The sequence below is a fragment of the Emydura macquarii genome, unplaced genomic scaffold, assembly GCF_026122565.2.
Source record: "Emydura macquarii macquarii isolate MOO-44397 ecotype Brisbane River unplaced genomic scaffold, CSIRO-AGI_Emac_v2 contig_1146, whole genome shotgun sequence".
NCBI classification, from domain to species: domain Eukaryota; kingdom Metazoa; phylum Chordata; order Testudines; family Chelidae; genus Emydura; species Emydura macquarii.
In genome coordinates this window covers 4,235,330-4,252,314 of record NW_027131283.1, presented here as the reverse complement: position 1 = coordinate 4,252,314, position 16,985 = coordinate 4,235,330, and the positions used below count along the sequence as shown (strand labels likewise).

The window sequence follows — 16,985 nt, the reverse complement described above, 5'->3', positions numbered from 1 at the left end:
TATTTGTGAAAATGTGAAAGATTGAGGTTTTGCTGCCACCTATTGATAAATATCTAAAGAGCAAAATCTGTGTTTCGCAATAACGAAAAAACACAAAAGTTGAAAAAAGCAAGAGTGAAGCTAGAAAGTTGACATCTGGCTTGGAGAGAGAAAAGTTTCAAGTTATTAAGTCATAATGATCAAAAGGGATGGGGGAAAAGGTGAAAGGAGAAGGTAAAAACTGAATTCACGGGTTTTTCTTCACATTTTTCTTTACAGAAGTGATGAGGTCACTTCCTATTGAGTCAATATACTAGTGGAAGTGAGTCAGTGTGGATATGCTGAGTTAGTTGAAAGAAATTTGCTAATGACTGTATGCTAGCCAGAAATATAATTATTAAGAGAACACAGTGAGCCAACGGATGTTTTTGAAATGAACAAACTAGTACTAATATGGGAGTGCAATGGAGAGTGTAAACCACATGCAATGTTTGACATTCAAGGGTTAAAAACCTTTTCTGAAGTAAAAGAGAACTTTCCTTCACCCACTAACATAAAGTATTGTCTTGCATTTAAAAACTCAGGAACCATCTTGCAGGATGTGTTGTCAGTAGGAACTGCTGTGTTGAGAAAGGGGTTTCAGGCCCAACAGAAGTTAATAATAATACCTAGCTCTTATATATCATATTTTGTCAGTAGATCTCAAAGCACTTTACAAAGGAGGTCAGCATCCTTATCCTCAAGCAAAAACAGAGATGAAGTGATTTGCTCAAGGTTACCCAGCAGTGAATAGAATCACATCTTCTAAATCCCAGTCCACTGTTCTATCCACTAGGCAACACCCTTCTTTACTCTGATAACACTGAGGCCTGGTCTACACTAAAAAGTTAGGTCGACGTAAGCCGCCTTGTGTCAACCTAGTTGTGCATGCGTTTATATTTAAATTTGTCTCCCATTGATGTAAGTGCCCGTTACAGTGATGCAGTAACACCACCTCCTCAAGAGGCGTTGAGCCATGGCTGATGTACTGAAGTTGACTCAGGGGCTGCTAGTGTACACATCATGTTACTTATGTCAACCCTTGCAGTCCTCCAGTAGCTGTCCCACAATGCCTGACACTAACCGCTCTGGTTACAATTATGAACTTCATTGCCCAGCAGAGTCATGGAGACTAGAAGAAGCTCCCTCTCCCCTTTAAAGTGCTGTGAATTTCTGAAATGCCTTTTCCTGATTGCCCAGCTTGGCGAGCACACCTAGCAGCTCTCTATTGTTGTATGCAACTGCCAAGTCAACCACACCAGCTACACTCTCCAGATGTGCTCTGGCTTGGGCCTATGAGGAGAAGAAGATATGAAAGCACAGCTACAGACGAGCCATAGAAACATGGACATCTATGAGGAGATTGCACATGGAATTCAGGAGAAGGGGTACAACAGCGATCAGCAGCAGTGACATGTGAAAATTAAGGGCAGGGAAGCCAACTGTCAATCAGACCTGCTGCTTTTACAAAGAGCTGCATGCCACATATGGCGGAGACTCCACTATCACCCCGCAGACCACTCTGGATACCATTTGAGAAGCCTGAGTCACAGTCCTCTGGCATGAACAGCAAGGATACAGAGGAGGTGAAGGACAAGGTGGATGATGGAGGACATGTAACTGGGAGGGGTCCAGCTATGCCAGGAGCCAGGACCTGTTTGAGACTCCACCACAGTCCAACCAGTCCTGGCAGTCAAGCATAGGCAAGCGCAATACAGGGAAAGAAACCTTGGGTAAGTGTACAATTGTATTTCCTGTTATAATGATGCACTGATGACATCCCCAACTTAACAAGATACAGTTATTGACTTTTCATTAATTTCTGCATATTAGAAGAGGTAGCAGCACAACAAAGAGAGGTAGCGTTGTTATCTGCTTTCCATTTCCCTTTAGAGTTAGGTGGGGGGTGGAGGGGCTATGCAGAGCAGTTTTTTACATGGAGACGTCCCTTGAATCCTTCTGAGAGATCTTGATGACATCTTCAAGGAAGAACTCTGCAGTCCTCTGCAGAAGGCTTCCAGGGATGGCAGCCTTATTTATTCCTCCATGGCAGGACACTATCCCACACCAGCGGGCAATAACTGGCAGACAGCATTGCAGTATACTGGCTAGCAGCACACGGGTCCAGGCAGCTTCGGGATGCCAGCAGCAGCTGTGCTTTCTGTACCTTTCTTACCCTCAGGAGTGAGACATCAGCTAAAGTCACCACCACCTGTGGAAAATGGTGCCAGTATTCAGTGCCAATGCCCTGTACTCATAGTTTCATTCAAATGAGCAATTCCCTCCTTGTTTCCATTTCTCCTGGTGGGCCACACTCATCATGGCTGGTGCTGTGAGTGGCATAAAGCTGCCACAATTAGTATATCGCTTGTGACCATGAACACCAGGTTCCTTGCACTCACCAGGAGTACTTGTGTTGATGCATGGTGTGGTGCACCATGGGTAGGGATCTTAGAGTACAACCCAACTCACCACCATCCAGCGCACTGTCTTGGCAATGCATGGTATGGCAGAAATGAGTTGCTCAGGGGTGACTGGGAGCAAGAGGTCAGCTGCCTAGCATGCAATTGTCTCCATCCCATAATATCATCTGTAGCCCATAATTTTTATGCATTTTTTTAAAAATGCCACAAACCAACAAAGCCCTCCTTGCTGTCTGACATCTCTGAGAAGCCTGGAACCTGCCCAGCTCTGCACTATTGTCATAAGCATTGCAAGCACAGGACGCACAATCCTCCACCATATGCAAAGCCATAAGAAGAACCAAATCAGCAAGGAACATACCCTTTCTTTATGTAGTATAGAATTGCTATTGTTGCCATTGTTGCTGAGGCCTGATCCTGTTTTCTTTAAGACAAAACAAGACAAACACATGAAAAAGACCAGAGAACAAACGGCAGAGAAAATTTAGCTTCTCTCTCTGGTTCTGACTTTCAAAAGCAACTTCAGTACTGTAGAATCACAGGCCCAGCACATGGTCTTATCAGCCTGACTCTGATACCAGGGAAACTATAGGCTCTTTAAGGCATTGCTTTTAGTTGTCTTTCTGGTCAAGTGCTCACAGCACTATAGCAAAAGGTGCAGTTGTCTTGGTGGCTAAGACAGCAGAGGGCTATTAGAAGACAAAAAGAGAATGATAGGACAGAGACGAAATAAGATGGAGAAGGAAAATGACACACAAAGGAAAGAATGACAGAAGAAATCCAAGTCTGACATTCCAGGTGTTCAGGATTTAGCTGAAGCTGGTGGAAGTGATGATGTCATTTGGTGCCCTCTCTGTAGCCCCGTGTGGTCAGAACATCTTTCAGGATCAGAACGACGGAGGCCCGACAGTGTTACTGTGGAGCTCAGAGTCCTAGGAAATGGTGGTGGTAGCAGCCACACTGGCAAAGCTTGCTCCCTCCAGTCTACCTGTTGCCCTGCTCCCTTTTGGTGTTCCCCTCCCCTGTTAAACAGTGTCTAGAATAGATGGCAACCTCATCTCATCAAAATTAACCAATCAAAACACATTTCAGTGATTTCTCCTATAAACCTTTCCTCCCACTTCTAGAATCTTTCAGCTCACTGTCATGTCAACTTGTGACTACCAGAAGCCCCTTACCACAGTTCTTTTAACTTAATCCAGTTTGTACCAGTTATTAGTTATGCTGACTGTTACAAACAATTTTACGTAGCAGGCTGAGTTGGACTTTTGTTACCTTGGACAACTTAAACCTCTGCTCAACAGAACCTAGGTTCTGTGTGGGGCTATCACTGGTAATCCGAAATCAATAACAGTAATACCATGGCCAGATCTCAAAGCATCCTTTGTGCATGGCCCTGACTGCCATGGTGTTAGAATCCAGCAGATGGTGACTTATATGGCATCTCTTTCTACTTTGGACCTGATCCTCCTCCCACTTGCACTGATGCAAATCAGAAGTCACCCTGGTGAAATGGTTGGGACAACTGAAGTTAAGATTCAGGAGGCTAAGAATGGAATCAGGCCCATTGTCCTGTTCATTCAGGGCTTGAAAACGTTACCAGATGCAAACTAACTGCAGGATTAAACTACTAGCTACTACTTAAGAAAACAGGATGTTGGGAGATCCATCAAGTTTAATCTGCAGAAGAGAAGAATGAAGAGGGATTTGATAGCAGCCTTTAACTACCTGAAAGGGGGTTCCAGTGGGGGAGCTAGGCTGTTCTGTGTAGTAGATGACAGAACTAGGAGAAGTGTTCTCAAGTTGCAGTGTGGGAGGTCTAGGCTGCATATTAGATAAAACTCTTTCACTAGGAGGGTGATGAAGCACTGGAATGGGTTACCTAGGGAGGTGGTGGAATCTCCATCCTGAGAGGTTTTTAAGGCCCATTTTAACAAAGCCCTGACTGGTATGATTTAGTTGGGGTTGGTCCTGCTTTGAGCAGGGGGTTGGACTAGATGACCTCCTAAGTTCCCTTCCAACCCTAATATTCTATGATTCAACAAGGTTAAAAGACATTAAATGCCCTGTTGAGAAGACCAGTGCTCCTGCCAATCCCAGCAGCCGGGAATGAAAAGGGTGTTGGGTTTTCTACCAGATTGCTCCACCTTGTGTATCAGACTGAGTACTTGTCTCCACATGGAACTTACTCCTGAATAAGGTAGGGTGTGAATTTATAGAGGGACAACTTTCATTACTCCAGATGCGGACTTTCCTATTCGGGGATACCTTGTTCTGGTTTAGCTCCATCCACATCCAAAGTGGATTTGGGGCGGAGGCACGGTTATTCCAGATTTGGTGTCCACACTTGGAGTTATTCCGGAACAGCTCATATGAAGACAAGCCCTCAGGTGCCTAGTGAATGTGCAGCTCCATCCCCCCCCGTCTACATACTGAAAGGGGAAGAAGTGGCCGGTGTTTTCTCCCCCCATCCCGCTAAGCATTTGGTGCTGCGTGCTGGGGCTGCTCCTGGCTGGGGGGTCCCGTTCTCTGGAGCGGGTGTCTGGATTCGCACATCCCCCCTCCGGCCTCAGTGTCACCCGAAACGACACTGCCCGGCCCTCCCCTCGCTTTAGCAGCTGCTGCACCTTCGGGCTGCGGAGCAGAGCCTTGCACAAGGACGCTACGGCGCACCCAAGAGGGCAACGTCCCGCCGCCCCGCGGGGCGCTCGCAGCCGGGCGGGCCCCGTCTCCCTGCCGGCGCTCGCAGCCGCGGGTGGAAGGCGGAGGAGGAGGTGCAGCAGCAGCAGCCAGGCTGCGACCGGGGACATGCCGCCTCGTCACTGCAGAGGGAGCTGTGCTCTCGGCGCTCCCCGGCACGCGCAGCCCTCTTTGCCGCGGCCGGCGGGGGCAGGCGCGCGGCAGCTTCTCGTCAGCTGGGAGGGCGCAGGGCTCTTGCGGCTGCTCGGCCCCGCCTCGGCGCTGCTCCACTCTCCACGCTGGCCCCGGCTGCTGCAGGGAGACGAGCCCGCAAACGAGCCCCGCTCCTGCAGCTCCCCAGGGCTGTGCCCGCCGCCCGCCTGCCTGCACCCGCCCGTCCACGCACCCGATGCAGCCCTTCCAGTATCCCGAGGCGTATCGCGACGAGGCTGCCGTGAGTACCAGTCCCCAGCCGGCTCTGGCCGCGGGGCACCCGGCTACCTTCCCTCCCTCTCCCCGCCTTTGTCTGCCGCGGGCTGGCCTGGCACCCCCGGTAGCTGCCGCCGCGGAAGAGCTCCCGGCCGGCACGTGGGTGTCCCCCCCCTTCTCCCTCCCGGGCCCTGAGGCGGGGCTCCCGGCAGGACCGTCTCTGCTGCTCTTGCCCACACGCACAGGAGAGCCGGGCACAGGCTTAGGAAAGGGCATTTCCCTGGGGCGTGAGGCGGAGGGGACGGGAGCTGTGTTTCCGGCCTGCCCAGCGGGGGAGCCCCAAGTGATTGTGCCCTCCCCAGCCCATCGGATAGGGCAGCGTTCCGCACCCCATTTTACAGCTGGAGAAATGTAGGCTTCCCGTCCAGTGAGAGGCTGTGTGACCTGCCTGACACGCTAGTTTGCAGAGCTTTTCCCCTGCACAAGGCTTTTTTCTTTGTTCCTTTTTTTCTCCAGGAAAGGTGGTTAGCGTGCTGTTATAAAATTGTGCGGATTGTTGCTAATCCCTGTCTGTTTTGGTGTAGTTTGTAGCACAGGCCTCAGTGAAACCCTGTTAGCAACAAATGTACTTAACTGTTCTGTTTTCTCACAACCTTCACCATTTTTCTTCAGCTAAGCAATAATAAGCTTTGGATTTTTGTCTCCCTTGATAACTAAAGGTATAATCTTTGTGCACTAACGGGCACTTACATTTTGTTTTAGTTTTATAGAACACAGGTACTCCTGCTGGAAGACTGCACAGTGCAGAATTAATGTCCCTTGTAGAATTTGTGATTTTCCCCCAGCAGTCCTGCCCTTGCCTGGCATGGGTATCTGGGGCTGACAGCTGGAGTGGGCTCATATTGTGTTGTTTTTGACAAATAAAATGTGCAGAATTTTAAAATATTGTGCACAGAATTTTTAATTTTTTGGTGCAGAATTCCCCCCGTGAGTACAGAGGGTAACAATGTTGTGTTGGTGTGATCATAGGACAAATAAAGAAAGGAATCCGTTGTGGCATTTGCCCCAAATGGTAATGAGAAAGAAAAGCTAAACTGAATCTTAAATTGATGGCAACTATTTTTTAAATTTACATATATAATTTATATAGGAAAAATGTAGACCTAAATTTTCCAAAAGCGATTAGCGTATTATAGGTTTTTAGATCACCAACTTGGGACTCCTTAAAATGGCCTGACTGCTATAGGGAAGGTGCTCAGTGTGTCCAAAAATCAGGCCCTTTTGAGAGGTCTCAAGTTGAGCATCCAAAAATTGAGGCACCCAAAATTGCTAGTTATTCTTGGAAAAGTAAGGCCTTAATCTAATTGACGCAATATGCAGAAAACTGTCTTGTATGATGATGCACCTGGAAAACTCTCACTTTGCTTTCTGTATTATAACATAGAAATATATATATATATATATATATATTTCTAACACTAAGCATCTCTGTGCTTAAATGGCAAAATTGATGTCAAATTAAAAAAAATGTAGATTCTATTAAAATTCATTTGATTCCCCCTCCCCTTCTTTCTGATCCACAAAAGGCAGTGCTTTAGGCCCTAATACTGCAACTACTTAACTATGTGTTTAACTCCACTCATATGAGCAGAAGTGTTTGCAGAATTGGAGCCTTAGTTGACACTGGTAAAAAGATCAGCTTGACTTCCTACTTTTAAAGCTGAGTGAATTATGAAAGTTTAAATGTCTGAAGGCTTGCCATGCAGTAACTTGTCATGTAGACAAGCCAATAGTTCAATAATTTTTCCTGGTATCATTAATATTGATAGAGCAACTACAGTCAAACATATTTACTCTTAAATAATTGGAAACTTTTAATTACTGAGTGACTATAAAGATTGCTAGTGAAATGAAGAGTCACATTTCCAGTTGAACACTGGTCTTGGTGTCCTCTTAATTGTATCTTCAGATTGCTGAGCAAGACAATGAAGAAGAGGCTAAATGATGGTGACTCGGGGCATGTTTACACTACAAAATGAAGTCCACCAATGTTAGGTTGACTTACAGCCACCACAGTAATTACTGCAGTTTTTCATGTCCACACTACCCTCCTTCTGTCGTGTGTGTGTGTCCTCACTAGGGGCACTTGCATTGACTTCAGGGGTCAGTGTGTGGGGCTCGGAGCCCGGACTCTGAACTCCACACGGAGCTCCCTGCTGGAAGTCTGGCTGCCGCCCGGGCTCTCAGCTCTCCACTCTCTACTTGAAGCCCAGCTACTGGCCAGGCTGTCAGCTCCACGCAGAGCTCCCTGCCTGGGCTTCCCTCCCTGCCTCTCCCCCCTGAGATCTCCCCTCTCTCTCTCTCCCCCCCCCTTTGCCAGGAGCCCGGCAGCCACCTGGGCTCCAGGTCTGGAACTCCCTGCCCAGAGCCTGGGCGTCTGCTGGGCTCCAACAGGGTGTTGGGAGGTTGGGTGCAGTCGGGCTCCAGCTGGTTAGCTCTGGAGGAAGCTGAGAGCCTGGATGGCTCACAGGTGGGGGATCACAGCTGAAGCTCCCCACTTGCCCCAGGGTGACTGCCCCAGCTGTGAGCCAGCCCCCGGGATTCACAACAGGGGTCCCACCAGCCTTTCTTGTCAATTTTGCAGAGCTGTGAAATTGATGAGAATGACAGCCAATGTAAGACACAGTGTCTGCAGAGACACTGCATGACTCTGACATCACCCCTACACCTCTTGTGGAGTGTTGGTATAGTAGGGCACTTGGAAGGAGCAAGGAAGTAGTGTAGACATTGACATAATTAGGTTGACATAAGCTACTTTATGTTGACCTAACTCTGTAGCGTAGATTAAGTCTTGGTTTGGTTTCCCATCTGCAAGGTATAAAATGTATATGTACCGTCTAGCAGTGAGGATAACTCCTGACTTTTTCTCTCACTGTGACTGTACTGACTTGGCCACCATTCTTCTGACCATAGGATATTGGCTTGCTTATTTTGGAGCCAGGCAGTACTGGCATTTTGGGTTATGCGTTTTTTGTTTGTTTGTTTGTTTGTTTTAAATGTTGGTGGCACCAGTCTCTTACTCACCTACTTCCCAGCTCCGATGTCCCAGAGTGCCTTTATCTTGATGTGGATCATTTGCTAATTTCAAAACAAAACAAGTTTTCTTTTGTGTTGTTAAAGAAATGTCTCTCTCAAATTCAGGTACATGATTACCATGGGTGTAAAATATGCGACCCGTATGGCTGGCTTGAAGATCCTGATAGTGAACAAACAAAGGTAACTTTTTAATCTGTAAAATTTGGAGGTTTTGACACTGATCTCTCTGTAGGCCTAAAACATGCTCCACCCCCCTGTAAAATATTTGTTGGTAACTTTGTAACACTCGCACATTATGTCTGCAGTAACACAATACTCCTTGATATCAGTGAAACGATGGCATTAAGGCACTACGTTTTGTGACTTTATGTTAATACGGAGATAAAGATAGTTTAAATAGTTCACATCTTATTTATAGGTGTTGGAACTAGGGCACTCCGTGCTGGTCCCTCCGATGCACAGCACAGCACAGCACAGCACAGCACAGCACAGCACAGCACAGCACAGCACAGCACAGCACAGCACAGCACAGCACAGCACAGCACAGCACAGCACAGCACAGCACAGCACAGCACAGCACACTGTGTTTGGGGCAGTACGTGTTGAAGTAGTAGGAATAACCAAATATATGGCTTTCGTTTTCAGCACCCCCACGAAAAAGTGGTTTCAGCCCCATGCCCCATGTTGTCTGGTGACTTAGATGATTTCTGAATATTAAAGGTCAAGTTTCTGTTTCTAAAGGTTCTAACACCTAAAATATCTGGATCCAGAATAGAGGGAAAAGGTTCTCGTTTCTTTAATTTGTTTACTTTGTGTATTTGACAGCACTTTGTGTATAGTTTCACTTTTTACCCTATGTGTAATCAAGTTAAGCCTTGATCTTGCAATTACTCATGTGAATAAGATTACACATGTGTTTGCAGGATTGGTCCGAAACTGGTCAGGCTATTGTGTTAGAGTGGATCTTTCATGCAGCATGAGGAGGGAGAGAAGTCTATTTGATTAGAAATAACAAATTGTCATAGGAACTCGGAGGGGACAGAAGTAGTGCCTGAAATGGCTATGAACTTTTTTCTTTTAAGGTGTTTGTTGTCACAGTTCAGGGCAACTGTTCATGTATTCCCCCTCTGTGGTCCATCAAGGACACATGGCGCTCAGGCTTCTGGCTCATCAGCTGCCTCTTCTCTAGCATCTTTCTCACTCCTGACCGGGTTTTTCCAGGCTGCTCAGTTCCCTGCCTACACTGAATTCCCAAGCAAGTCAGACTGCCTCAGCAGGTCTGCTTTGTTTTTCTCCTCAGAGGCTGTAAACAGTATAATTGCCCGTAGTTTTAAGTTACCACACAGCTTTTTCTAAGCAAGCACTTTTTTTCTTAAGATGAAAGAGAAATTATTTTAAAATAATGAAAGAACCTACACACGTGCTAATAAGTTTACCAGATCACCCAAACCTATAACCAGAGAACTGGTGGGTACAACAAATAGTTGGTGAAGAACGTAACAAACTTTGCTGCAAGGTGATTTGAATGCTGTTCAATCTGCTTTGGAGTGGATCAAATACTGTATTAATAAACTATCAAAATCCATCCAGAATTGTTGAATAATTTACCAGTTGAGTATTCAAACAGCTGCAAATATAGTTCTGATATATTTCATGTGTTTAGCCATTCAGGAAAAACTTCAGCATAAAGCCTATGATAAAATTAAACTGGTAGTTAGTTGTGTATGTTATCATAAAAAAAACTGCATGCCAGTTTAAAAAAAAAAAAAAAAAAGCAAAATATTGAGGGTACTGGATGGTCTCTGCTGATCTCAGTTGGATAGGGGGATAAACACTATCAAAAGAAAAAGTTCATCCATAGTATATCGATGGAATCCCGTCCAGTTATAAGCCAAATAAATATGAACAATGAAATAAGCTATTGTATTTCAAAACTACAGCCCTTATCATGTAATTTTTGAGCAGACCGTCTGCTGCTCCTGTGCCGAGCCCTGTTGACGTAGCTGGGATTCTGTGTGAGCGTAGTCCGTCCATTGGTGTATAACAAGTTGTAGAAGAGGGCCTCTTGCAGCTAACTTTAATAAGGTAAATGTAACAGGGTGTGGCTTTTGATAGAACACTGAACTTCATGTTAAACTGACCTTGTAAGGATAAACTAACTGTTGATTTGTAAAACACACTGGAAAATACTGAAATTTAATACACTGGCCAATAAGACAGCACACTAAGCAGCTTTGAATGTTTCCAATGAAAATGTAACAAGGACAGATTCATGATCTGCTTTATTTTTTAAATTTTAAATTTTTTAATTAAAAAAAAAAAGCGATGGCGAAGTTTGTCTGTCTTCACATGTGTATTTTACTTTGTATATTTAAGAGGTACTGGTCCACATGTGACTCCCACCCTCCGTGCCCCTTTAAGGATAGGAATCTTAGGTTTTGCTGGTGCGTTTCCTTGGTGATTGGGGGAGGAGGTGGAAGTTTGTGACTGCCCCTTCTCCCTATACTGCAAATGAAAGGTGTGATCTTAATACTGGTAGGCATACCCAGGCTAACTTTAGTCTAGCAAACACAGGTAACCTTAGCAGTGTAGATGTACTCCGGTTGCTAGCCTGTGTCGCCACATACCCAGAGTCCCTGGAAGGCCCATGCCATCACAACGACACTTCGTTGTTACCCGTACTAGCTAAATTAAAGCTTGTGTGTGTCCTTGCTACAATCACACCTTCATTTGCAATGTAGTCTTACTCTAGATGGCCAAGTCCATGTGCATTGCTGAATACAAATGCCCATGCTGAGTTTCTAGACTCTGACTGTAATTCTGTGGCAATACAACTCCCAGAGCTTGTCAAAAGTGTTCATTAACTTTTTTGGGAAAAAAGCCTTTTAAAAAAAAATAAAATAAAGTTATTGAATACATATATTATTTCTGATTTTCATCAAAACCAGAAACTTCTTGAAACCTTCATTTTTTAATTTTTTTTCCATTCCCCCGCGCCCCCCCCCCAGCACACACTTTTTGTCTTCTACTTGTTTTTGTCACTCAATGCAGTAGAATAAACTCAAAAAAAAAATTCATTCTTCTGTTAGTTACTCTGTATTTTCTGAAAGCTTCTTCAAGTTTGGAAATGATACTTGCAAAAGGAGACATGAAACTCTTTACCTGTTAATCAGTAACTCAAAATTATAAAGAACTTAGAGAAAGGGAGGGAGAAGGAAAGTGCATGTGCCGGCAGGGAGAAGAAGAGAGAGGAATCTGGAAAACATTCCCAAATCCTGTGAGATGAAAACTGAAATTTCTTTGCTCATATTTTCAGACCAGATTTAGCAGCTTAAAAGCTGTTAAATTCCTGATAGCAGAAGATCTAGAACTGCCTCTTGTATCCTATTGTGGTGGTTTGCAGACATGTGTGGATGCTCTGTAGCTCTGGAAGGAATTGTAAATTTGCTCAGATCTGAGGGGACAGTCTCCCTGCAGAATGGCTGCTGTCACCAACCTTTATTAGGGCAGTCGGTAGAGTGCAGTAGAGTGTTGTTTTTCTCTGACTGTGCATTTCTTGCATTCATGTTGCCTGCATCAGCTCAATAGAGCGCTCGTGTGCAAATGGAATGAAGAAGGCATTTCAACTCCCTTTAGATTTATGTAACAAACAAAAGATGGCAAAGCCAGCAGACAGCAAGAAATTTACTATGGAAACCGGTAGTCCTAGGATGTGATCAGCAGGGAATGAAGCCTGCAATAAATGCACTTGCTACCATCTTTAAACATATGACTGTTCCCCATTTTTCTATGAGTAATTATTTTTAATGCAACTAACACAGATTAGCTTTCCTTTGATCTGTTCTTTTTTCCTCTTTACTTGAAATTGGAGCTTCTTGAACAGGGAGAGGGTTGGGTTTTGCTGCTGATTTATTTTTAATAACTTATTTTCCCCGTGCATGTTGATGAGTTACTGAAGAAGTGGATTTCTGCCCATGAAAGCTTATGCCCAAATAAATTTGTTAGTCTTTAAGGTGCCACAGAACTCTTGTTGTTTTATTTTCCCCAGTCATGTAACTTATTTTTTAGTGAACAGCTCACCTTTGTAGAAGTGATGTGTCAAACACAGGTAGAGAGGGACATAACTTTTCCTTACTTGTTTAATCCTTATCTCTTTTTGGTAGGTACTGTGGTAAGCAGCAAAGGTGCTAGCAGAAGTCAGCAGAATGAGTTACACTATTTCTGAGGCTGAAAGATACCTAGTGTTTATTTTCTAATATTTTTGTGCATGTACTGTACATATTCCGCTACTGGATTAGTGAAGAACATAACTATAATAACTTTCTGTATAGTTTGTCTTTTTCTGTGTCAAAAGACAATATAGTATATTAGAAGAAGACTGTCTGATACATATTTAACCACATCTTCCATTTTTGTGTACATATGTAGAAGATACATGATAAGGTGGTACACTATTATTTATAAGACCTCAGTGCTGTACTGGGATCTGCTAGCACAGGTCTCTGTTCAGAGTTTCAGAGCTGGGAAACTCTGCTCTGACCTCTTCCCTCATAAGCATAGTGATTCCTGTGATCAGAAACCGGAGGCAGGAGCTGGATATTTTTAAACGACAACGTGAGTTTGACTTGAGGTTCTGGCTAATGAAAAAGCGCGATGGCAAGTGGAATATAATTTACAGGATCTATTCAGACTAATCTTCTGAAAGAAAAAAATTCAGACCAATTTAGTATGAAACCAGTAGTCCTAGGACGAGTCAGCAGGGAATGCACTTGCTACAGTCTTTAAACATATGACTGTTCCCCATTTTCACCTCACTTGCTAATCGTGAAGCTTCACTTTGAGTCCTACAATCAATCATTTAGAATAGCTTTGTCATTTCATTTTTATTCAGGGTTTTGAGATTGACTAGAGTAGTGCACTCTCTGATGACATCTTCATAAGAAACTGGCTTTTTTAATGTTAATTAAATGTGTAGCCTGTATATTTGCTATCTAAATTTGCATATATGGGGTAATTGAAATAATCAATTTGTTTTCCCTGAATTAATTTTTTTTTGGGCATGTATAGTTCCTAAATTAATACTCTTGGTTGGATTTGTTCAGTGCCTGTGCTAGCAGACCATGGGCTTTTGGTAGTTACTTAGCAATTTAGAGCACCTTGCACATGTGTATCAGATTAGAATGGTACTTTCTACTCCATTGCACAAGAGGTAAACGAGTACACAAGGTGCAGAGCAATGGACAACTGGGATCTGTTATGTTTAGATAGCACCTTGCTTTCTGAAGAATTGTAAAGCACTTTAGACTGCTTTGTAAGCTATAAAGGTTCATTTCGTCTGCTGCTGAAAAGAATTCAACTCTGGGATAAAATACAGCACCTACTTAACAGCTCACAGACACCCTGCATAACGATTTTAGGACATGAAATAGAACAATATAATTTCTAATTGAAATTGCAGAAGGAACTTGGGTAGACAAAAGATAATTGAGTTGGAATTTGGCCTTGAGACTGGAGTTATTATTTCTCTTATATGACACTGAAATGTGAATGACCACAGGTGTTCAGGGTCTTGAACATACGTCTCCTTCAAAAACGGAGACCCAGCTCAGAAAATACCGTTATGCAGAATTCAAGTCCTCTTCACATGAGTGAATCTCACCTACTGTCATGAAGATTCAGTGTCTTCTGAGAAGGAAGAAGTTCTGTCTATTGAACTGACAAAAACAATTCCTGTTGTACCCTGGATTTTCCTTGGAATGCTGTCCCAGACCAATTCTATATAGCTTGTGAGATCTGATGGATTCATATAGCTCAAGGTATTATGTATGTCTGCCAGCCATACGCTGCCGTATACATGCTAATCTTATTGAGGTGAAATAATCTTTATTTTTCTTTATGTATTTTCCATTTTTAGTAGTGGTAGAGTACTGGACGCATATTGTACCGCAGCTCTGTATACTTGTGATGCAACAGAAGCTAACACTATTTATATACACATTATAATCTGATTTTTAACCAAGTCTCTTGGACAAATATGAGAAACTTTCTTAAATGCTTCTTTTTGGGGATGAGGGAAATCTAGCTTTTGGTGGCTTTTGTTTTAATTACACAAGTGTGCATCTGAGAGTCAAGATTCAGATCTACTATTTTGTCTTGAATACTTTATTTTCTATCACTTTATTGTGGTATTATGGAAGTAGGCTTTGAAACTCTTCATGGGTGACTCTGTATATCAAATACATTGAACATTCTTTCTATGCTACTTGTGTCAGAAGACTGTTTCTTGTAAGAAGTATAGGTATGTTTGACTCAGCAAGTGTATTACTTTTTGTCTTCAGGCTTTTGTGGAGGCCCAGAATAAGCTGACAGTGCCCTTTCTTGAGCAGTGTCCTGTCAGAGGGTTATTCAAAGAACGAATGACTGAGCTGTATGACTATCCCAAGTACAGTTGTCACTTCAAGAAAGGAAAAAGGTATGTAAAGAATGTTCTTGGGTGCTTTTTAAGATCATAAAGCTGTATTCTAAACCCTGGGAATTCAAAATAACTATTAACTTGATTTGTTCAATTGTGTTTACAAATTATCAAATGGGAAGAGTGTTCCTATACACCAATGTTAACATGTGGCTGTGTGGTCCAGTGGATAGGACAGTGGTCCTGGAGAGCTGATTTCTATTCTCATTTCTCCTGGTGACCGGTTTTGTGACCATGGACAAAACACTTTTCCCCTCTGTGCCTCAGGTCCTTGGATAACAAGTGCCATTCAATGATAAAACTCTCTCAGGAGCTCTTAAAAGACCTTAGTATGATTATTATAGTTAAATGGACATCCAACTTGAAAATTGTTTTGTCTGAATATTTTGTATCTATTATAGTTATAAGTAATACCTAAGATAACTAAAACTGAAAAGTCAGAGGAAATTTTGCTATTGGTTGGTTGGTTTACTTTGTGCAATTGACAGGACTTTACATAGTCATTTTCATTCTCTTTTTATGGATGTTCTCTTGCTCAAAATCTGCGCAAACATCAGCAGAGGAGCAGAAAGTCATAATTTAACAAGAAATTAAAAAAAGAAAATCAGAACATAAGGGTGCTCATTTAAAAATCCTGCTTTCTGATAATTTGCCAATTTAAATTGAAGCTTTTGTTCCTCTTAACTAGGTGAGGGCAGAAAGTGGGATGCTGTTTCTTGTGCTTTCCTCAACTGCAGAGGTGGAGCTGCAGCTTGGGTTACATCTTCATGTGACATCACTATTTAAGACCTTCCATAGACATGCAGCAGTTCTCCAGCAAAAAGAGCAAAGGGAGGACCTGATAGCCATGTTTGTAATGTACAGTGGGACAAAAGGACAACCTTTATTAATTGTAAAAAGCATAAAGAACCCTTTATTAATTGTAAAAAGCATAAAGAACCCTTTCTTTCTTGCAGTTCATTTTTTTTTCAGTCAACCATTCAGTCAAAATTGTAATTGCTGTACCACCTCTAATCTTCTTTGTCTAGATCTAGAAATTACACAATATAAAAAAATGCTTCCTCGTTTACGTCTTACTCAGTTGAAATAAGGCCTATAAACTTTTTTTGATTGTAATTTTTAGAAGTTCCTAAATCAGATCACTTCCACTATAAGATAAGAAATAGCAGTTGCAACCAAGCATCTCTGAAACAGCAGCTGTTACAAACACTTTAAAAAAAGGTAAGGAAGCACAAAAAGTGCTGCAGGAAATAGTGGTCCAGTCATGCTAGTTCAATAAATTAGGAAGTGAAAATACCTGGCAACACAGAATTTAAACTAACTAAAAAATGCAGTCAAATGGAAAATGTACACATGATTTACTTTTAAAATTACCTTTCAACTTTTATAATCTAAAATGTATATTGCGCAACAAGGTGGGTGATGTAATATCTTTTATTGGAATAACTTCTGTTGGTGGGAGAGAGAACCTTTTGAACTTACGCAGATCCTGAAGAAGTGCTTTATGTCAGCTTGAAAGCTTGTCTCTCTTGCCAACAGAAGTTGGTCCAATAAAAGATATTATCTCACCTACCTGTCCCTCTCATATCCTGGGACCAGTATGGCTACAACAACACTGTATACAATCTTGTGTAACAGTCAGTTCTGTCATTTGAGGTTATTTACCAGCCCATTGTTAAAGTAGCTTCCAGACTCAGGGTTTTAGTTTCATCACTGCTCCTACAATACAATAGTATATAACAGTTGGATATACAGTACAATAGTATATAACAGTTGGATTCTGAATGCATATTGGAATTGAGTTCATTGACTTGTGGAAGTTCAAGTTTGTAGCAGAAATCAGTAGAGATTTCCCCTTCCCCTTTGGT

At 42.9% G+C, this 16,985-nt stretch overlaps 1 protein-coding gene across 2 annotated transcripts in view; it reads left to right on the top strand.

Annotated features, from left to right (window-relative positions):
* Positions 1-5,116: 5,116 nt before the first annotated feature.
* PREP (prolyl endopeptidase) overlaps positions 5,117-16,985 on the top strand; it is a 156,972-nt gene continuing 145,103 nt past the window's right edge. The window contains exons 1-3 of one of the 2 annotated variants that reach the window (XM_067546535.1): positions 5,117-5,574; positions 8,751-8,825; positions 14,984-15,117. In XM_067546535.1, coding sequence (XP_067402636.1) covers positions 5,530-5,574; positions 8,751-8,825; positions 14,984-15,117 — 254 coding nt within the window. In that variant the 5' untranslated portion in view covers positions 5,117-5,529. The remainder of the gene's footprint in view (positions 5,575-8,750; positions 8,826-14,983; positions 15,118-16,985) is intronic. The other variant, XM_067546536.1, reaches the window with a different exon arrangement.